General features: G+C 34.8%; 3 protein-coding genes across 3 annotated transcripts; 1 reads left to right on the top strand and 2 right to left on the bottom strand.

Moving 5' to 3' along the window:
* Window positions 1–10,691: 10,691 nt before the first annotated feature.
* On the top strand, window positions 10,692–15,575 carry LOC130972900 (ADP-ribosylation factor GTPase-activating protein AGD12-like). The gene is made up of 9 exons (XM_057897235.1): window positions 10,692–10,858; window positions 11,114–11,270; window positions 11,804–11,885; window positions 12,116–12,191; window positions 12,757–12,920; window positions 13,328–13,445; window positions 13,723–13,839; window positions 13,963–14,058; window positions 14,962–15,575. Exons 2-9 carry the CDS (start codon window positions 11,231–11,233, stop codon window positions 15,241–15,243), a joined length of 975 nt encoding a protein of 324 aa, XP_057753218.1. The 5' UTR covers window positions 10,692–10,858; window positions 11,114–11,230; the 3' UTR covers window positions 15,244–15,575.
* Window positions 15,576–18,521: 2,946 nt separating this feature from the next.
* LOC130976283 (uncharacterized) lies at window positions 18,522–19,555 on the bottom strand. The gene has a single exon (XM_057901105.1). The coding sequence runs from the start codon at window positions 19,288–19,290 to the stop codon at window positions 18,733–18,735; it is 558 nt and encodes a 185-aa protein (XP_057757088.1). The 5' UTR covers window positions 19,291–19,555; the 3' UTR covers window positions 18,522–18,732.
* Window positions 19,556–20,319: 764 nt separating this feature from the next.
* Window positions 20,320–23,764, bottom strand: LOC130976559 (ferredoxin--NADP reductase, root isozyme, chloroplastic). Its single transcript, XM_057901449.1, has 5 exons — window positions 23,457–23,764; window positions 23,088–23,144; window positions 22,382–22,714; window positions 21,947–22,166; window positions 20,320–21,062 (listed from the first exon to the last, which is right to left on the bottom strand). The coding sequence occupies exons 1-5, from the start codon at window positions 23,478–23,480 to the stop codon at window positions 20,563–20,565; spliced, it is 1,134 nt and encodes a 377-aa protein (XP_057757432.1). The 5' UTR covers window positions 23,481–23,764; the 3' UTR covers window positions 20,320–20,562.

Here is a 23,764-nt window from a genome sequence, read left to right as displayed (position 1 = left end):
AGATTGAAAGCGCGGTTTGAAGAAAGTATTTCTGTTATTATATCTTATCTGTTAGCACAAACGGGATAGGTGTCAGTTTTCTATTGGTGCTTAGTTTACGTGGATTGGTCGTTGGATAAGCGGGGGTATTTTCGGGTTTTCGGCAATAAAGTATAGTTAGCGCCTTTTGAATGTGTTCAATGGTGAATGCTACCAGGTTTTTAATATTGTGCCTAAATTATTAAGAGAAGTAAATAAATAATATTTAATAAATTTTAAATAATTTATTTTTTATTTTAAAAATTTATTTTTTATTTTTAAAAAGTAAATTGAATAATGTAAGTACTACAACAAAGATACCATAAAATATTAAAATTCACAGTGTTCAATAGTCAACAATAACATCTATTAAATGGTAACACTGTCAAAAAAAAAAAAATCTATTAAATGGTAAGAAGAAATTGGCTGAAGCTGTTAATCTCTTATGAAAAGTGTGCAAGGCGCAACACAGATCCCTCTTTAAAGAGAAGAGATTTGATCCTCAGTAAGTCGTAGCCATTGCAAGGAAGACAGAGAACGATTTCGTGGTGAGTACGGTGATTAAAGGTTGAAGATGAAAAACATATGCAATAGGACATATTTTTAAGATTATGTTTAGAAGAAATACGGAAAATGAAATTGTTCTGTTGTCGGGTTCCGAACAGGTCGGGTGGTTAGATGTAGGGGGAAGGACGCCTTGGCTTGGGTCGCACCGCTCGCGAGTTGTCGAGTAGCCGAGCACTGGAGCACTTGGTCGTGGAGAGATGTTGAGGGGGGGTGCCACCTGCAAAGACACTCCGACGCTCAAGTCAGCAATGTGCAGGCGAGCAGAATGATAGGGGAGAGAATGTGACGTACCTCGTGGGAAGAGCCAATCTTCCCCTTATATACATGTCAGTAGTGGGCCCCTCATGGGACAGGCCCATATCCCCAAGGACGTTATCCTGCAGCCGTGTGTGAGCCGTACAGGACGCGTGTCCGGGTCGGTTGGAGGGCGCGCGTCCGGGTCGGGTACTGCTTGGGTCGGGTCGACCCGTGCTGATTTTGGGCCGGGCCGTAACAGTGCCCCCACGCGCCAATGGTAGCCGTGGGGGCTACCAATGGCGTGTCGTCTCGCGTCTCGTCTGGTCGGTCGCTCGTGGGAGAGATGTGCCCCCAACGCGCGTGTCCCTTGGTTGCTCAAGCAACCGTTTCATCGCTTCGTTTCCTGCGCCGAGCATTGAATGCTCATAATGGGGTGAAAAAACCCCGTTTGAAAAGTCCCTTCTGCCCCCAGGTGTTTCGCGCTTTGGAAGCGGTTTTTAAACGATCGGTTTCGACGCTTCTATACCTTTTCACACTCCCTATTTTTCCTTTCTTCCTCCTCGCTACAAGATTTCAAGGTGTTGCTGTGGTGCCTCTATTCGTCCTTCTTGCATTTTCCCAGACTCGCAATTCCATCTCCTTTCCATCAATTGAGGTAACTTTCTAATCAACCTCCCTTTTATGCATTATTTCTGTATGCTTGTTATTTGGTTCTGTTACTGTTGTGTGGCCTTGCTATGGCGGTTACACGCGTTAGAGGGGGGAGCCATTCCAGGGTAAGCTTTTCCCTGTCCACCTCTAGTGTTTTGTCCTTAGTTGGGGAGTAGTGGTGTGGTTGAACTGAGCAACCGATCTACCGATCTCTTAGACTAACTGGATGATCCCCCCGTGTAGGTATGGCTCGCACGGTTTCCCGGGCTTCCGTTAACCCCGCGGCGTATGATCCGTATGCCTGGGTTGTTTCCGACGTGAAGGAATCACCCAACCAAATGGGCGAGGAGGAGCTCACCGAGTTCCGACAAGCCGGGTACTTGTGTGGCGGGACTGACGAGGAGGCCAATTATGATGTTTTCGTCCCGGCTCCTCACGAGCGATTGTACGAAATCAACTTCCATCCCCGCCAGGTCGCCGACTGGATGTGGTTCTACAAATCCATGTTCACTCAAGTCGGAGTTCGTATTCCATTTTCAGCCTTTCAAATGGCGCTTTTAAACCGGATTTCCGTGTCACCGTCCCAGTTGCATCCGAACAGTTGGGCCTCAATCCGCTGTTTCGAGATGGTCTGTGAATACCTCGAACTGCCGGTGTCCGTGGATGTCTTCCTCTTCTTCTTCACCCTCACAAACCCTTCTAAGGAGGGAAAACACAAAAAAGGGTTCATGTCCTTCCGAGCTGCCCAGGGTCGGAAGATTTTTGGTTTGTTCGAAGATTCCTACCACGGGTTTAAGGACAAATATTTTAAGGTCCGCCCTGCCAAAGGTCGTCATCCCTTTTGGTTGTCTTTGGAGGGGGTACGGCTCATCCCGACTTATTGGAGTTTCGGGGCAGGGTCCAATTCTTTCATTAAGGTGAATTATAGGAGTATGTCGAAGGTGGATAAGCAGATTGCCGAGGTGTTGATGGCAGTCTTCCTTGTGTGTCGACCGGGACTTTGGTGCAGTGTTTTTTGCCGTTACCACGTTTATTACAGTGAGGCCGTGGTCTCTGTCTTCGGGCTCCTGTCGCCGCTTGGTCGAGCGTGTCTTGCCTTCCTCGTCTTGATCACGATAACGCCTTCTCGGCTCCCTGATGAGATGGGAGAACGCTGCTAGCTTTCCTTCCCTTATCGCTTGTTCTAATGCATCCTTCAGGTCGAAACAGTCCTGTGTTTGATGGCCATATCCCTTATGGTAATCGCAATAAAGGTTCTTGTTTCCACCCGTGCGGTCCTTGAGTGGTCGGGGCTTCGGAAGAATTCCCTTTTCAGCTATTTGTTGATAGACTTCCACGATGGGGAGGGTGAGTGGAGTGTAGTTAGTAAACTTCCCGACTCGAGGGAACGGCCTAGGTGCTTTGTTTGATGCCTCCTCCCTAGCCTTTTCTTTTGCTCTCTCCCCGTCGCCACCGGACTGACGAGCCTGGCCGTAACCGGACTGCCGCTTATTGGCAGCCACGACTCGGCTGACTTCCTCGTCGTTTATGTACTCTTTGGCCACCGTTTGGATTTCATGCATCGTCCAAACCGGCTTCGTAGTAAGGTGTTTTCGAAAGTTCTCGTTGAGGAGGCCGTTCGTCAGGCAGAGACTGGCCACCGAGTCGGTTAAGCCGTCGATTTCCAAGCATTCGTCGTTGAACCGATCTAAGTACCTCCTGGTCGGCTCTCCCTGTCTCTGGGTTACCCCGAGGAGGTTGATAGGATGCTTGGCCTTTGCTATTCGCGTTGTAAATTGAGCCAGGAAGGCGCGGCTGATGTCTGAGAAATTGTAGATGGAACCTTGAGGGAGGCCGTTAAACCATCTGATCGCAGGTCCTGCTAGGGTTACCGGGAAGGCGCGGCATCTCACTTCGTCCCCCACTCCTTCTAGATTCATCCTGGCCTCAAAGGCCGTGAGGTGTTCTAGAGGATCTTGAGTTCCGTCGTACCTCATGTCCGTTGGCTTGTCGAAGTGTTTCGGCAGCCGGACCTCGAGGATAGATCGGTGGAACGGGGTGGCGCCCATTATGACAGGTTGTCGTGTTCTTCCGTCTTCGCGACCTCTTGTCGCTCGATGGGTCGGTCTGTCGCGGGAGTAGATGATCGTGTCATTTCGCCTCCTCCTTACGGGTGACTCCTCCCGCGAGCTCTCCGCTTCCGTCCTCGGGCGGCTTCGGTGGGAGTCTTCCTCCTCGCTCCCGGGAGACGGGGTGTAGCTCGGATCGGTAGATCGTCCTTCCCGTCCCCGGTCGGCAAGCTGCCGTTCTAGGTTCTGAACTCTGTGGCGTAGCTCTTGCATTATTATGGCGCTATCTCCGCCCGTTCCTCCGAATGGTCGTGTCCTCGTGTGTCTTTGGGGGGACCTCCGCCGCCCCCCTTGCGAAGCGACGGAGGCTGCCCCCTCCGCTCCGGCTGCCCGAGCGTGGTCGCCGGGACCCAGTACGACTTCCATTTAGGCGGTCCCCACAGACGGCGCCAATGTTCTGTTGTCGGGTTCCGAACAGGTCGGATGGTTAGATGTAGGGGGAAGGACGCCTTGGCTTGGGTCGCACCGCTCGCGAGTTGTCGAGTAGCCGAGCACTGGAGCACTTGGTCGTGGAGAGATGTTGAGGGGGGGTGCCACCTGCAAAGACACTCCGACGCTCAAGTCAGCAATGTGCAGGCGAGCAGAATGATAGGGGAGAGAATGTGACGTACCTCGTGGGAAGAGCCAATCTTCCCCTTATATACATGTCAGTAGTGGACCCCTCATGGGACAGGCCCATATCCCCAAGGACGTTATCCTGCAGCCGTGTGTGAGCCGTACAGGACGCGTGTCCGGGTCGGTTGGAGGGCGCGCGTCCGGGTCGGGTACTGCTTGGGTCGGGTCGACCCGTGCTGATTTTGGGCCGGGCCGTAACAGAAATAAAGATTAAATTAAATTTCTGTAAATTATTACTTAAATTATAAAAAAATAATAATTTAAACTTTGTTTACAACCATAAATTTAAATTATTACTTTTTATAAAGTAAGTTTTGAGAATAATAATCTATTCTATTATATAAAAATCGAATGTCTGCACTTAATGATGGAGCTGACGTGGCATACTTCGGAGAGTGTTTTTCGATTTAATTATTTTAATTCAGTCAATACAATTTATTATCATGACTTAATTATATCAGCTAATTGATTTGATTAGATATTTAAATATTAATATAATTTATTATAATATATATTACTTAATTAATTTTACTACATTAATTGTAATTTGTTATATTAGTTAATTAATTTATTTATTTATAAAGTATGAAATAAAATAAATAATTTATTGTTTATTCTAATTGAATTCATTAAATTTAATTATACATTATATACGAATTAATAATAATTTGTAAATCACTTTATATTATATATGTATTAACAAAATATTATATATGTCTTAATGTGTTAATTAAATATTATATACACACAGAAAAATAAATACAAAGATGATTTATATAATATTGATAATATTATATTAGCATGGTGATTTTTTTGTTTTGTTTTGATATCATATAGTATTGATAATGATAATATTATTATATAGTATTATATAAACTTTCTAATATTAGTATAGAAAATTAGAAAATTATTCCTTATGGCAATCACTTTGAGTGTAATAGTGTGTCTCTTATATAGTATTGATAATTGTTGCTTAATTTAAAGTAATTGTATGTTGGTATATTAAATTCATTTTTCAATAATGACCTAAATAGATAAATCTAATTGAATTGAATGATTATATAAAATATTTTATATTATTAATATACTAAAATTAAATTTATTTTTTGGTACAAAATTTTATTGGTAAATTTTATACAAGATTAAGTTTTTTTTAGAGTAAACTACCATTTGTACCCATAAAAGTTGAAAACGCTGACATATCTACCCATAGAAAAAGAAAATTACCATTTGTATCCATGAAAAATGATTTTTACAAGCAAAATTATCCAAACACTAAAAAATTATCTAAAAACCCCAAAATACCCTTATCTTCACCACCACACCACCTCCTTCAACCAATCCCCTTTCTAACCCTAACCCTCTTCACCCAGCCACCACCCCTCTTTCCCTTTCTAACACACTCTCACCATTACTTTCCACTCAGTCCCCACCGCTGCTCCAATGGCTCATTGCCACACCCTCCTCTCTTTCATCCTCACAGTCACAGCAACACTTGCTGCCGCTTCCCCGGAGAAGAAGAGCACCTTCATGGTGCAAGTACACCATGAAACCAAGCCCTCCATCTTCCCAACCTACAAGCACTGGTACGCTTCCCACTAAACACTCCATCATCCTCATCTACTCATTACCTTACCACCACTACCACCACCACTAACCCCAAATTGCCTCTGTTTCCGTTCTTGCAGCCTCTAGTGTCAGTGTCAGTGACCACCCCTCCTTCTCTCCTTCCCTGTCTCGCTCTTGCCGACCAGAGGACCTTCGCACTCACCCCGCCCCTGCTTCGCCGCCGTTAGCAACCCTAGAGCCGCAATGCCCCCTTCTCCTCTTTTCACCGTCGACCACCCTCACCTACTGGGGCTACCTTCTCCTCATCACCGAACCAGTGCCCCTGACGGGCCACCGCACCAGTCACCACCACCGCGGTCCCTTTGTGAACCAAATTCGCGATGAGCTCTCTCTCTCTCTTTCTATCTCTTTCACCATTTTTCTTTTCTCCCAGAAAAAGTGAATCCAAATACATGAGGCTTCTGTGTTTGATTGTTCAGATTTGATCCTCTCTCCTCACTCTCTTCTCACCTTGGATCTGTGTTCTTTTTCGCCCTATTTCTATTAGCTTTCTCCATGACACCCTTTTCAATGTTTTGTTCCCTCAAACAGCTTCAGATTTCGCTGAAACCAAGATCCAATTTTGACTCTCACCCATCGTCATCCATTTCAAAATCTTCTCTGGATTGATTTTGATTCCTCCAAAGGTGAAGGTTATGGTGATGAAGGAGTGGCAATGAGGTGGTTTGTGGCAGAGGTGGTTTGTGGCAGAGAAATGGAGGTTAGATCAGATGGGGGATGATGGTAGCAGTGGTAATGATAAGGGTATTTTGGGGTTTTTAGATAATTTTTTAGGGTTTGGATAATTTTGCTTGTAAAAATCATTTTTCATGGGTACAAATGGTAATTTTCTTTTTCTATGGGTAGATATGTCAGCGTTTTCAACTTTCGTGGGTACAAATGGTAGTTTACTCTTTTTTTTTATTTTTTTATTTGTTTTATCTGTGTTACTTTATTTAATTTTAAATAGCGTCATATTTACAATTACCGCAGTATGATATTTTATAAAATATGAAAATTATTTTTTTATAATTTAAATATCAATGTTTGAGTTAATTTTAATTTAACTTTTTTAAATTAATGTTATCTTTCATTTAGATCTTAATTAATTTAAAATACAAAAATACTAATATATTTACTGTCTCTTTAAATAATAATAACTTTAATTTATTTACTGTCTTTTTTTCCTTTTATATTTTGTTTAGCAAAGATAATATATGGATTAGGATGGAGTTAAAAAATATTCTATGTGATGCATGTTTGGCACTAATAAATTCATATGAAATAGAAGAGAAGAAAACAAAAAGCTAAAAAACACTAAGTTGAATGGTGTAAACAGATTCATTGAAGCCAAGTGTCTGTGGGTTTTCATGTCTCATCTCATTTTTCAAAGTTCAAACACATTTTAAATGTATGAATTTTAATTATAGTTGTTCTTACTATACCTAATTTTTTTTATTTATGTGTAATATACATTCTTATGTATGTTATAGAAATATGATTTGATTCCATTAACTTGCCAAATTTCTTTGAAAAATCTAAAGCTAAAGCACAAAAATATATTTATAGATATTTTACTTTAATTTTTTAACTAAAAAATATAATATTTTTTGTCATATTTGTTGGAATTCAAAGTTAAATATGAATATTAATTTTTGAAATAGAATAAATATATTTTAATTTTTTTGCATCTAAAAATAATATTTTATCCATGTTAGAATTATTTAGATGGATAAGTAATAGTGAATATAAAATTATTTAGGATGGATAGAACTAAGTACATCTTTTTATTGAAAATACAAATTTAAAAATATTATATTCAATTCTCAATAGTCAACCTCTCATTGAACCATTGTATTTTCAAAAGATTTTTGAAAAAATAAAATAATTTTAGGTGTATAAATTTTGTAAAAATTTAATTAATTTAAGATATTTATTATCGTTGAGTAAAAAAGTAAATTGAAATGACAATTTAATATTTTTATACTCTTAAAATATTATTTATTTATTTTTCTAGCATTATTTATCATCCAATGATCACATTAATATAATTTAATTCAATAAAATGATTTATTATCATTTGATTGAATAAAATTTTTATTTTAGCTAAAAAATTTAGGATTTCTCAGCCTCAAGATCATCCATGTTAAATCATTAAAAAATATAACTAAGAGCGCGAAAGCGTCTCTTCATTCGAGAGTATGATTGAGATCAGAGAGCTTGACTCTTGTGGTTCTTTGATCTTCGTCAACCAAAACCTTCTGTATTTTTTATAGGGCTGAATCACAATTTTACTGTGGGAAAAGAGCTACGAAGGCGAGTTTGATGTGTTGGAGACCAAAATTCTCTAAAGCCATTATTTATATTTGAGTGTGACATTCATTAAACCCTAAAACTCAAATAAAATAGTATTTATGATTTTAATCTCATTTATCCAAATCAAAAGTAATAATGACTTATTTAATTTAATATTTATGACAATAAATGAGATCACCGTTATATAAGTCATTTAATGTGAAATTACTTCATTTACGATTATAATTAATATATGTATTATCCATAAATATATTAAGAAATAATAATTTCCTAACAATCTTCTATTTGGGTTATAAATATATATTTTCCTGAGATAACCTCTTATAAATTTTACGCATAAATCTGAATGTTATTTCTCTTATTACTTTAATAATCTGGTCTATCTCATATATTAGTTATGAAATTACCGAAATTTTTATCACATTAGTGTCACAACAAAACTACGAAGATCTTATACTAAAATACTCAACCACATAGATCAAATTTGGATGAGAAAATTCAAAAATTACATGCAAAAATGATCTCATGCATGTCTATTTTTAACTTGAATAAAAATTCTATTTTATTCGGTGACAGACTCAGATGAAACTGCAACGGCAACGTCCGGGCTCATAGCGAATGCAACTAAGTGATGAGTCTGTGGAAGAAGAAGAGAAGAACTTAACAGACTCACAATGAGAGAGAGAAAGAGAGAGAGAGAGGGAAATTTACCTAGAGAAAAGAAACTCGGCAGGAGAATGGTGGCGACGGGCTCAACAACGACAGTGACGGGATGAGCAGCGATGATGACATAAGCTGTGAACAGTAACGAACCCAGAAAAATTTAGTAATGGGGACAAAAATATAATAAAATTTAGGTATAGATATTTTTTTGCTTCCCACGATATTCAACAAGTTAAGGACTAATCCGTCATGAATTTGAATTCCATTTAACAATCTACAATTGGCCGGCAATGAGTTGCTATACATACGAGACAGAATTCGAACCCTCAATACTTATTTAAGCGGACGACTAAGTTGATCATTTGATCAATCTAAATTGGTTTAGATATATTCAAAATTTAAAATTAAAACTATCTAATACATATTGATAAGAACTAGAAATATACACACAATCATTATTATAATATTTAAAATAATAAAAATATAATTTCATACATATAGTATAATATTTAAAATAACAAAAAAAATATTTATAAGGACCTTTTTTATTTTTAACATGATTAAATATTATTTTTATATATATATTTTTAACAATTATTTTACTTAATTGTCAAATCTACTTATTATCATTTTTATAGTATAAATAAATTTTTTAACCAAAATAATTACAGTATATTAATACATAGATAATATATTTTTTATCTTAAACAATTTTTGAAAAATCACTAATAATTTAAGTTGTATTTAATTAAAAAATTAAGTTTTAATTTAATTATTAATTAATTAACTAATATAATATAATTAATTATCACTAATTTTTTAGTGTATTTATTTATTTTTCATACTAAATCAAATTTAACAATATAATTATTATTATGTGTTAAGTTTAACAAAATATTTTTTAACATAAAATACAAAAGAACTATTTATATTTTATTTTGAGACAAATATAATATAATAAGTGCTATATATGTATATAAGTATTACTTTTTTTAAAAAAAAATTTGTGGGGCAAATGCCCCGTCTATATTAAACGTGAGTCCGTCTCTGGCTGTGAAAGAAGATAAGAGTTGTGAATAGGTAAGCGTCGATGAACTCAGCAACAACATGACAGGAGCTATGCGGTTTTTTTGTGAAGAAGTCGAGAAGAAGAAGATTTTAGGTGAGGATGATTGAGTTTATCTTGCATGGCTATAAAGCTATGAATCATGTGTGATGTGAGGCAAATCTTAATTCCTAAGAAGCGTTTATATGTATATATTCGGGGCGGGTATACCCTAAATCCGATCAAACCCTGTCTTGAGCAAAATCTGTCCCGACTCGGGTCAAGTTATTACCCTTTTCATCTGGGTATGGACGGGTCGGGTACCTGCATATTCGAAAACTCCTGCCAAGTCTAACCACGTATTGATACTCCATTTATCAAGGATTTATCGCTAGCTAATGGATTGCTATATACACAAGGCGAGATTCTAACTCTGAATAGTTGTTTAAGCGGACGAGTGAGATGATCACTTAACAAACTCAAATTGATTAAGACAAATACTAATTATTTTTAATATTTTAATATTAAAAATTTTGAATTTTGATTTTAATTATAACTTTATAAAATATTTATAATAATAATTATTATATATATTATTTAATTTTTTAATAAAATTTTTAATATAATTTTATGTATTATTCCGTACAAAGTACGGGAACATACACTAGTTTTAACTATAAAATATATAAATTAATTTGATATTTTTGTTTAATTTTATTTTTTAATGAATATAGTTTAATTTTTTTAATGAACGTTTAAATGTTAGAAATGGTGATTAATTTTTTTGGTGACTCGAAATGGTGATTTATTGTAGTTGAAATGTGATACTTCTCTGTTTTTTTCTTAATTACAAAAGTAAAAAATAAATAAATAAATAAAACGAAAACGGAAAACGAAGAGAATTAAAGAACAGAACAAAAGAAAATCAGAGTTGTGAAGTTCTGATCCAATTGGCTGAATCCATAAAAGGGAAAAACACCGCATCTCTCTCTCATTCTCCGTCTCTATTTCCGATTTCCTCCGTTCACCGGTAATTCTCTCTCCCTCTCTCTCTTTCGTTGCCTATTCCGATCACATTTCTACATTCACATAATATTTATTTATCTATTTATTCAATTTTCCAATGATAAGGTTCATTTGATGCATATATATTTTTGGACATTCGATTTCACTATCTCAGAGCTGTATTTTTATTAGTATCCAGAAAAAGAAATCCATTCTCATTTAACAACTCGGATTAGCGCCGTTATAACCACTGATTTCACCATTAACCAATTTGATGCAGGTAAACAAGTATAAAAAATTGATTTTTGGTTTCTGAGAGTGAAAAAAAAAATAATTAGAAGAAGAAGAAACAAGGAAAAAGAGATCTGTGCTTGGCTGGGGTTTCAAGCATAAATCAATGAGGAATTCCCGCGTGGAACTTGGGAGGCCTGCCTCAGGTAATTTTGTGATACTTAATTAGTGTGGTAGTATGTATTGATGATCAAACTATCCTAAAGAGTTTGAAGTTTACTATAGTAGCTTAAGATTCTTTAGATACTCAGAAATGGAGATAGAGAGAAAAAGGGTTGCGGAATTACGTTGACCTCCTAAACTCCTTAGATTTTTCACACCACTATACTTTGTACTTTGTATATATATAGTAACCTCCAAAAGGGGAGCCTTATGGCCTTGTAACCGTGTGGTCACAAGGTTACCGATTCAAGTCAGCCACAGATGCTTGCAATAGGTGAGGTGGGTGCCTGCTTTACACCTTTTGGCTGGAACCCTTCCTTGGAACCTGTGTAGTGTAGGATACTCTGCAGCAGACTGCCCTTTTATGGAATATGACCCTGGGAGCTCCTAGTGGATATTAGTGTAGGTAGGACAAATTAAGGGACGTTATGTATAATATTGTCTAATCATGGGTGACACAAGTGTATTATTCTTTCATTTTGCTTGCAAAGTTGAATAATCACCAGGTCTTTTACAGGTAAAAGAAGGTTGAAAGATTTATTGCTTCAGCAGGATAATCGTGTTTGTGCTGATTGTAATGCTCCAGATCCTAAATGGGCGTAAGTGTTTCTCCTTTGCATTCGTGATGATTTTTGTTTGTATTAAGGGCTATTACTAATACACAGAATTGGGGTTTCAATGCTGACTTTTTTTTCTTTTTTTTTTATGTGTGTGAATGATTAAGGAATATGATATCTGTTAAACTGTAGCTGACTACCTTTGCGAATAAAATAAAATGAATTTTGTTTTTGAACCTTGAATTTATTTATTTTTTTTCACTGTATTTCAGGTCAGCCAATATTGGAGTATTTGTTTGCTTAAAATGTTGTGGTGTGCACAGAAGCCTTGGTTCTCATATATCAAAGGTAGACAATTCATAGGCTGTACTGAAGTGGAAGGCATTGCTGAATGCAGATCCCCTCTACGCATGATTATGTTTTCACCCCTAATGTCTAATATTTTAAGCTTAAATTGAGTGTCCTTTCTGATGTCTTGAACAAATTAAAAGGATGGCCACCAGAAATAAACCAAAAAAATAAAAAAATAAACGGATGGTAGTTCATATGTTCTGGCATTTAATTTCTCACAACTTTTGTAAGGAATGGATGATAGATAGGGTAAAGCCGTTCTTCATACCTTAGGAAAATGATTTCATTTACACCTTGTCCAGTTTCTTACTAGTCTATTAGGTGTATATGTTGATATATATTAACCTATAACCTTTTATCCCATTGTTTGCTAGCAAGACCACTCATGTGAATCTGACCTAGTTTGTTCCCATGGACTCTATCTAGTTAGGAGCAGCATAAATGGCTAAATGCTAATTTATCCTTTTGATGATGTTATTCCCATGGGCTCTATCTAGTTAGGAGCAGCATAAATGGCTAAATGCTAATTTATCCTTTTGATGATGTTATTTTTTACTTTCAGATTTTATCTGTGACTTTGGATGAATGGACAGAAGAAGAAATTGATTCAATGATTGAAGTTGGGGGGAATGCTGCTGCTAATTCAATATATGAGGCTTATATTCCAGAAGGACATAAAAAACCTGAACCAGATGCCAGCCATGAACAGCGTGCAAATTTTATAGTGTTAGTCATGTTTTCATTCGCACAATACACCTATCTGCTTCTCTGTGCATCATTTTGTTCATTTTGATAGTCTTATTATCTCTGATTGCCATGATGGGTATGTTTGGTTGAAGATAAAACTGGAGTGGTTATTTTTATACAAGAGCTCCATGAGTAAATTAGATATGAAATTCATCCATGAAATATCTCTTCCATTTTTCCCCCAATGAAATTACACTCAAAATAGTAATGTCACAAGCCCCCCCTTATTTTCCCTTTCTTCTCTCCATCTCTCTGGCCCGTTGTTTTTGTCCAAAGCTTTTGTTAAGTCAATTTTTTCCTTGGCTTTAAGATTTTCTTTTTCCATCTGTCAAGCAAATGCTCTAGTTAATTGAATGCCATTTTAATTGCAACTATTTTCACTTCAGGTCAAAATATGAGAATCAAGAATTTTTGAAACCTGGCTTGCGCATTGTGTCTGGGAAAGGCGGTCCAAATTCAAACTCCGCAAAAAGTCGCATCGATGGTGGTAGTTCAAAGAGAACGGTAATTTTGTTGTGTGCGCTATCCCTTTGATTATCTGACTATTTTTATTGTTTAGAGAAATTTCGATTAAAGGACTGGGAGAAACTTTGGATTTTACCATATTTGCAAGTTTTGTGAACTAGATTTTCCGAGTTGAATTGCTGTCTTCCCGGATGAAATGAAAGTTTTCGAATCAAACTTTGCATCACTTTAATTTATTACTTTGGCAGCATTGGCAATGCATGTATTCTTGAGAGTGATTTTCTGAGTATATGACTAATATTGGTAGTAATAACAGGAAGGTATGGTGGAATTTATTGGAATGTTGAAGGTGAAAGTGATTAGAGGCACCAATTTAGCTATTAGAGATATAAAGACAAGTGATCCATATGTTGTTTTGAACCTTGGCACACAGGTTGGTTGTTCTTGATGGCATATGTTTTCGCATAACTGTTGCTCCTTATCTTTTATTTAAAGTTGAAGGTTGATGAATGGTGATAATTTTCGTTTGAAATTGATTTGTTCCTGTTGCTTACAGACTTCCCAGACAAGGGTAATATCGAGTAACTTGAATCCAGTCTGGAATGAAGAAATTATGTTGTCCGTTCCTGAAATATATGGACCAATAAAACTGGTATGGTTGAATTTTGATATTTTGAATAACAGAAACTACTTCTGGGTATTAATGCATGTCCTATTGTAGCATTGTAAGCCACGTCATTGCAGATCAATGAGTTCCTTGATCCCTGATCATCAACATTTGGAGCTCTTTCCCTTGTAAAACCAGTTTATTGTATTGCTATGCAACTTAACCAAAGTTAGCTTTTCTAGGAATTTCTCACCAGTGGAAGTTAAATACAGTTCTCTTCCCAACTACAGTTCCTAGAAGCAAAATGATGAATTGGCTTTTAAAAATGAAATATAAGAAGTTGTATATAGTATAGACAGTATCGACATCTAGGCATTCGATGTTTAGCTGCTTTCTTATTTTGGTGCAATATGCAAATAGATTTTCCGCACCACTAATTCATTTTTTCCTATTATTCCTTTGTACCCTTGCCAATTATAGCTGTGAATCATCAGTCATATTTTTTCCTTCTCGAAACACCAGTGTTTGATGTCTTGCGTTGTTCGGCATGACACAACGGAAAAAGAAAAAGAAAGTTTGTGCATACTTCCATCCTTTACAAAAAACCTTGATGAGTATTTGCTAAAGAACATTATATGTATTACAATTTGCTTGTATTTGTAGTCATCTATGAGTCTATATCTTGTTTAGTGCGTTAAGGTGGAATCAGGATGTGTTTAAGCCATATATTTCTTTTTTATACAACCAGGAAAACTGTATTGAGTGAAATGGGAAGAAAAAAAAGCAATGCAATTTGGTCGAATGTCTACATATGACTGCTTTTTTTCTTTAATTTCTTCTCTAGCTTTGGTTCAATGAATAATATCCTACCTTTATTAGTGATCTATATAAGTCTAGTTTCAGCTTTTTATGACTATGACACCATCTTATGTGCTTGCTGCATTGCAGAAAGTGTTCGATTATGACACATTTTCTGCTGACGACATAATGGGAGAAGCAGACATTGACATTCAGCCCCTGATATCATCTGCCATGGCATGTGGTAATGCTGCAATGTTTGCCAATATGCAGATAGGAAAGTGGTTAAAAGCTGATGGGAATGCACTTATTGAAGATAGTATAGTCAATATTGTTGATGGGAAGGTTATACAGGCCATGACACTGAAGCTCCAGAATGTTGAATGTGGAGAAATAGACCTAGAAATTGAGTGGATTCCTCTTGATCAATAGGTACTTGCCCATGTTAAACTACCAATTCTCTTGTTGAAATCCTTGTAACTTTTTTCATATACTATGGTCTCCTTATCCTAGAAGAATATCCTTCCCAACATTGTACACAGATAAAAAGGAACGGAGATAGTAATAATAATAATAGATTATGCCATGTATATTTATTTCTTACTGTTAAATACGAAGCTTAATCAAATTGTCTCCTGAGAACATATAACCTTTTTGGTCGTGTTGGTAATCATAACCTTACTTTTATGAGTGCAAATGCCAGTTTGCATGATAGTTGGTTTATGCAGAACTATACACCTTATGTGTCATTTTTCCACTGAAATGTTTGCTTTCCATTTAAGACTAGTTCTAAAGTTGTAGGCACTACTGATTCGTTTTTATTTTCTATTTTTATTTTTATTTTTAGTATTTTTTGTTTTTAGAATTTTATGTAGAAAAAAGAAAGAAATAACTATGCTTACAAGCATGACAACTTAGAAAGGATGTCTAGTTATTTCTTCCACAAATGTTAAATGCTTCTTGCTATTCTTGGATTGCAGCCATCTTTAGAGTAACCTTTCTACTCTCATCAAATAATAACAGTACAGTTATGAAACATTGACAAGTGACAATGATGAGAACACAAAAGGATGTGCAATTGCACACTACATGTCTATTTGGTGGGAAAAATCTCCAAAGAATGATGGTATGCGCATCTTAATAATTATTTTGTAGTTACATCAAAGTCAACCTGTGATATCTGATCTGGAATATAAACTAATTATTAGATCACATTTCCGAAAGCTGAATTTATTAAGGAAATAATACAAATATTTAAAAAGCAAATGGTGTTTTTAATATTTTCAATGTATTAAATAATGAGAAATTCTAGGTAATCAATATTTTCATTTTTGTTATCTTAAATTTGAATCAAGGTTAACTAATTCTCTTTTTTTTTTTAACACTAACGTATTGTCCGTCTCGTAGCATTGCCCTTAAGTATACAAATTTGCACCCTGGTAGCATTGCCCTTAAATATATTAAAAGCTTCAAATACAAAATTTAGTATCATGGTACAAATTTGCACCTATTAGGAATTAAACCAACTTTGACCTTGATAAGACATAAATTATTCAAAGTAATAAGATCAAACAAACAACCATATGTATACATATAAAATCTAGCTTTACCAATTAGGCTACCTTGGATGCTAATTCGAGACAAAGTGTTAGATCAGCCGTCAGCCATTCCATAATTATTATAAGTTGACAAAGTACTAACTATCATGATGGATGTTACAATACTCCCTTGATGTTTGGAGTTTTAAAACTCCATATAATTTTAACAAAAAAATACTATTAAAATTTAAAATTTAATTTACTTTGCGTTGATTTAGGTTAACATTTAATGCATATTGATGAAATCAATAAACAATTAATACTTTTTTTTGAAAAACTACAAATATATTAATTACAACTTATAAAATATATTTTTAATAAATAATAATTATAATTATTATAAGAAATTTAATATGCTCTATTAGTATATAAGTTATTTAATTAGTTAATAAAATCTAATTAATTAATAATTTTATATTTTATTTATTTTAATTATTTATTTAAAATTATAATTTATTTCATAAAGTTTATTTAATATACTATCTTTTTTTGTTCATTAAAAATAATGAATTTGTTTACTGACAAACTTATTCCTATTTCTATACAATTTGAATCGTATTCGTATATTTTTATTTTTTTATTAATCTAATTTTATTCACATATTTTAATTTTAAATTTTTAAAATTTTTATTTAAAATTTAGATAGATATAATTTAGATTAATAATTTAATTTAATAAAAATAAATATATTCATATTATTTTTATTATCTTAAGCAAAAAATATCTCTAACTATATTTTCTAGGTAAGATTTATTAATCTTTTCAGATATTATGTATTTATATATACACTCTAATATTATTAATTTGAAAGATTACATATATCTATCTCTTTTGTTGAAATATTTAAAAATCATGTTTAATCGTTTTAAAAAAAATAATACGAGAACATTTATTTAAAATAAGATGAATATATTTATTTAAAATTTAAAAATTTTAAATAAATTTATTCATATTAATTTTAAAATAATATGAATATGTTTGTTTAAATAAAAAAATTTTAGAATAATAAGAGTATTATATCTTTTTAATTCTTTTAAATTTTTTTTATCATAATTTTATAATAATTTAATATCAATTTAAAAATAAAATAAATTTAAATTAAAACAAAAAATTTAACCCAAATAGAATTTAATGTTAATTCTTTTCTCTTTCCTTAATAATTAAATGATGATTCTTCTCTCTTTTCTTAATTAAGGAGTACTAAAACTCTAAATATGTTAACTTTTGTTTAACTCTTTAAGAAGAGTTTTAATACTCCAAACCTTCTAGGAGTATTAAATCAGGCGCGAACTATCATTGTAATTTATCTAACAATTCAGAAGCGAATGGTCCATCTCCATCTATATTTAATATTGGTGTTCTGTTCAGAAATAAAACTTGAAACCTAAAGTTATAATGTGTCCCTTTTTTGTTGTTGTAACAACACACACGCATATCAATGTGGTGATTTGTTTAAGTAAGTTGAGAAGTAATTTTTTCATGAAGAAAAATAACATATAAAAGATTCTATAATCGACAGTTAGTTCAATCTAAACTGTTAATTTTTATTCATCTAAACTAAATTAATCTACAAGTAAATTTTAACTAATTTATTTGAATAAAAACAGTGATTATGAGTTAAAAATAATTAGAGAGTAAGAAGACATAGATTCTTGAAGATTTTTAAATTAGACAAGTCTCTTAAAAAAAGTGAAATTAAATCCGAAAGTGTTTTATGATATACTATTATTTGTATGTCCTATTAATAATATTATTTATAAGTAAATGATACTTTTTATTTTTCTTTTTGATATTAATTGAAAATAAAACATTTATCATGGATAATTTTAGACAAAATTATAATTAACTTTCAATATCTACTATATTTAATCTTCGTTTTTTTTTATAAAAATAAATAAATAAACAAAATTCTAGGGCAATTATCCACCTTCCAAAGTACTTACGACAGTTACGAGCCAATAAATGAAACATTAATTACTATGTTCCAGTGTCATACTTGAATCAATCCTAAAAAATAAATAAATTAATAAAAATAAGATAATTAGGAACCCGAACCACCAAAATAAAAGATAACATGGTTAGCGTGGCCGTACTAGCATCTAAGATTATAAAAAGTAATGAAAACATTAATTAAAAAGCATCTTCATAATCAAATTTACACAGCTAGCCTGCACCTTTACATGCAAGTAGACCATTTACGTAACTAACTACGTGGGACGAAAAAGATAAAAAAGAAGAAAGAACCAACAAGTCAACAATGTAATTGAAATTTCAACACAATGAAATAAAAGGAGGAAAAAAAAAAAGAAGAAAATAATAATACTCAAGAATTCCGCACAACTGGCACCGGCACTAACTGCAGTTTGTTGGCACTTCTGTTAGTATAAAGGTCACTATCGTCATTTCCAATATTAACAACACCGTCACTTCTAAACGATTCGTTTAAGTTTAACTTGTTTCTTCTCCTGTGTTTAAATAGATAAACCAAACCTGTAGCCACTAATAACGCGACACCTGTCACACCACATACCAAACTTGCCACCACCAACGCCCCTCCCAACCGCCGTGCTCCCCCGCCAGAGGATGGCGACGGGCTCCACCACGGTGGCGGGAGCGAAGCGGTTAAATTGGTGGCCTCCGGGAACGACGACACGTCAGAATCAGAAGAAGAGGATGATGACGAGGACGAGGACGAGGAGGCGGAAGATGAACCGGCTCCGTTGAAGAACGATCTCATCGTCGAGGAGTTCGCCGGCGGCGAGGACTGGAAAACGAGGCCGTGATCCGAAGGTCGGAGATCCCTGGATCCGAAGGCGGAGGAATCTCCGGCGATAATGACGGCGAAGATAACGGAGGCGGCGAATTCCGACAACCACGCCATGTGGTTCGTTGCTTGCGCGAACCGAGAGAGTAAGTGACAGTTCAGAAATTAGAACTGAATTGAGATTGTTAAGATAAGTAATAATAATAATAATTCTATATATAAATGAGGGGATGGATACGGTGTCGTTTTATGTGTATGGTGCTTGAATTTAATTGCTTAACTTAGAAGCTAGAAGCGTTTCAACTTTCAAAGAAAGGCAAAGGCGAAAAAGAGAGAAAACAGTGGGTTTTGAGAAGAATAGAAGAAGAAGGAAAAAATGTGTTGAGTGAGAGTATGTGTCTTTGTCGGAAATGAATAGAGTCTATTTTATCACCGCTGTCTCTCTTGTCCTTTTCTCCTCCATTATTTTGTTTTTTTATATTTTATTTTGTTTTTTCTTTAAATTTTTTGTTTGCTATTTTTCGTGATGATGGATAATAAAGTCAAGTCTTTCTTGGCATCTTTTTAGCCTTATGTTAACTATTGAAAAGTTGTAGACAATAATAGGAAAAGTTACTTAGTTTTCATTGTATGGAAATAACATTATTATTGTATTCTTATTCTTAACTTTGCACATTGCACAGTACTGAAAATCATAGTTAAAAAGGTACATTATTATGCTCCTTATTCTTGAAAGTCAATTTCTTTGTAAGTGCATTGTTTCATTTTGTTTTGTTTTTTTGGGGTTTACGTGCATTGTTTACCTTGATAGAGTATAACACATCAACATGTGTCCATGTTTAAAGAGTATAGAGAAAGGACAATGTCATGCTACACCGGATTAAAATAAATCTATGATATAGATTTGAATCACGATTAATATATCCTTTCATAAGTTAAAGAGAAAAGAGATTTAAAATTTTGTTCTATGATTGGCATATCTAAATCTAAGTCAGTCTTACTGGTTGCACTATTCAACATTTCAACTATTGCGGGACATCTAAAGACTTGAAAAAACAGATACAACACAACACCTTTGTCGTCTATGTTATTATTACAATTCAATTGAGTTATCGCCTAGTTGTTGATACTTTGATTCATTGAATATGCTTGAACATCATATTAATTAACTATGATGCATCTTTATTGCAAAATGGTCAAAATATGTCTCTACTACCACGTTTACTTGGTTCTTCAATTTTTGTATTCATCAAGAAAACAATGTACAGCTTACTCAAGCTGTCTAATGAAGATTATTAATTAAAACAAAAACAACCCTTAATTAAAACACCTAACTCAGACTTAAGGTAAATAAATGCAAGCATGTGTTTATTCTGCAATGCAGAATTATCAGTAGACTTCAACATGCCATTGTTTGTTCTTCTTAAGTTGTGAAAGCTTTTCTTCCCAATTTTCTCCTCTTTGGTCTGCAACCTTCTTCAGTGTATCTTGGATTCCAGGCATCATCCCCTTTAGACCACAGAAATAAATGTGAGCCCCGTTGTCGAGAAGTCTGAAGATCTCATCGCTATATTCCTCGATCTTATCCTGAACATACATCTTGCCTCCGCTCCTGTTCTTCTGCTCTCTGCTGAGAGCCTTGTCATAGATGAAGTTGTCTGGATAGTCCTTAAGGTATTTGTTGAATTCATCATCATACAGAAGACTATCGCTATTGGCAACACCAAGGAAGAGCCAGGCTAGTCCACCAAATTTAAATTTAGGAACTGATTCCATAAACATTCGACGTAGATATCCCCTAAATGGAGCAACACCAGTGCCGGTGGCAATCATTATGTGTGCCGCATTTGGATCATCCTCAGGCAAAAGCATGATCTTCCCAGAGGGCCCTGCAAAAACAAATGTAGATAATTCAATTTTCAGCCAATAAGTAGTTTTCACCTACCTTTTGCATTGTGACTCATAAGTCATGAAGCTAATTAATCATCTTAAGTGTAACTTATCAATATGTTATACATCCTATAAAATAACTTTCATGACTATACCAAATTTTCAGTCTATATTGAAATAATTCTTTATCATGTTATTTGAAAGCATTATATCATTTATATGATATACACTCATAACTTCTAATTGATTAACCACCAATCAAATAGGAAGTCAAATAATGTCATTCATTTAGTAAAAGAAGTATCCACATCCTAATGCAAGTGCATTATGGAATTACTTTGGTAAGCCATAGCCTTGCAAAGCTGTCAACATCATTGTGGATGGTTAAGATTGAAGAAGTTGTGAATGAAAAATAAAAAGAAGGAACCTTTTATAACTTTGTGTTAATTTCTTAGCTTCTATTTATTGGTAGTATGTGTCAACAATTATATATTGAAACTTGTTTCTTCATTTTGATAAATTGTGCCTAGGAAGTTGTAATGACTATAATTTTACTTAGAATTCCCAGAGTCTAGGTTTGCCCTATTAATATCTTCAGAGTGTTGATTATTCTTCCCTGAAAGATTCTGAATTTTTCAGAGGATTCCAGTTAGATCTGTGTCATATATCAGTAGGACAAACCTAGGGTAAAAATTGAATAACATGTTACAACTAAGCAAGACAACATGCACATAAATAAAAAGATATTAGAAATCCACCCAATTGAGAAAGGTACAGAAGGAGTATGTTATTGCAATACAAATTGGTTCTGAGAATCTGTAAAATAATTTAGAAATCATGTTAACTTTTAACAACATCAGAAATAAGAAGAGATTTCTCCCACCTGTGATCTTAATTTTGTCTCCAGGCTTAGAGTTGCACAAAAAATTGCTGCAAACACCTTGCTTAGAAGGATCTTCCTTTCCAGTGTCAGGATCATAATAAACAGCACGGCGCACACACAAGCTGGCGGTTTTGCCATCAAAATTGTCTCCATACCTCGTCGAAGCAATTGAATATAGCCGAACATTATGGGGACTTCCAGGTTTCTTTGGATTTTCTCCCTGCCACCCATATGCAAATTCTATTCATTAGTACCAAATCATTCTCCAGCAAAAACAAATCCAAATATTCTGCCAATGACCAAGATTATTAAGGTTCACTAGGAAGAAAACATCACTAAATCTTTTGATATGTCCAATTTACATGCAAAAATTCTGAAGCCAAAATTCAAGCATTGTGGATTGTCAGCAGAAAATAACTCAATGATACTACTTACAGGTGGAATGACACCATAACTCTGTCCTTCCCAGTAGGGAACATTGCCACCATGATCAATCACAATATGACATGTTTCACCGGGAGCCTTTGGACCAACGAGCCTCTCGACAGAAACAATAGTTGCTGTGTATGGCTCTTTAGGCTTGTATATATTCAATGGAGGTTCATTAGCATCTTCCAATTCTAAAGGGGAGACAGTAATTTTGGGTGCACTTGTTTGTTGCACCGACATGCATGTCACAAGCCGACTTTTTGACCTTGAATTGTTTGCTTTCAGGTTGAAAGTTAACACCGGTGCCCATGATTTATCCTGGAAGTTTAAGTTAGATACCTGCAAATCAAGTGTAGCTTCTCTTTTAAAACAAAAATTGTATATCTAAAATGAAGAAGCTGGGTTTCAAACAAAATGATGCCAACATAATCTATCCTCTAACAACTGCAATGTCATTATGCACTGGTTTCGAAAATCACTTGACCAATTACTCCCTCGTTTCAAAGTATCAGTTTCTTTGGACTAAGTTATACATTAAAAAATATTCATATCTATAATTGTTCTGCATGAGCTTCTAAAAATCATCACTAATCAAAGAGAAATCTGACATATGTATGGATCCGTTAAAACAAACTAAAGGCACTTAAGATAACAAGAGTTTCCAAAAGTCAAAGGGCAGAAAAGTAATAAGGGATCATAAGAAGTATCAAACCTTAAACGCAGATCTTCTGAGAGACAAATCGCTGCCAACAGGAACAGCCACAGCCACCTGCAGAAACCGGTGGGAAAAAAAAAAGTTCAGAACTTTTGTTCAACAATTATAAAAAGACAAAAAATTAATAAATAACAAAAGTAAAAACAGGGTAGAAAATCCTTAGTTCCATTTGAAAAAGCCAACTTCAGGTCAAATTTCCAAGCTTTGAGAGTCTACAAAGTTAGTTGTATTCACCCACAGCTCAAACCAGGTAGAAAAAATAGAGATAAAAGAGAAAACGGTCAAAATCAAATTTTGATTCCATTTGGGGTGACCATTTTGCTTTACGTTGAGAAAAAAAAGGTAATTGGTTAGTGGGTTCATTACCTGTGACAGAGCCAAATGAGCCATCACGAGATCAACAACAAAGAAAGTAAGAACAATAATCTGAGCAACAGCAAAGTGATTGGAGAAAGGAGAAGGAATTTAATAATAAAAAATAAATATTTGATTAGAATGGAACAATGGAAAGTAGTAGATGGGTGTATTATATAAGAGTAATCAAAGTTGAAGTTGCAAGTGAAGTTGGATGTGGGTTTGGGTGTGGTGATCCTTTGGAGAATGGGAAAGGTCGTTGCTTCTTCACACTTGGCTCCTCGGAGTGTCACTTCCTCGGTTCCTCCCTTGCATTCACC

The sequence above is a fragment of the Arachis stenosperma genome, chromosome 4 (genome assembly GCF_014773155.1).
Source record: "Arachis stenosperma cultivar V10309 chromosome 4, arast.V10309.gnm1.PFL2, whole genome shotgun sequence".
Classification (NCBI taxonomy): domain Eukaryota; kingdom Viridiplantae; phylum Streptophyta; class Magnoliopsida; order Fabales; family Fabaceae; genus Arachis; species Arachis stenosperma.
This window is presented reverse-complemented; position numbering and strand designations above follow the sequence as displayed.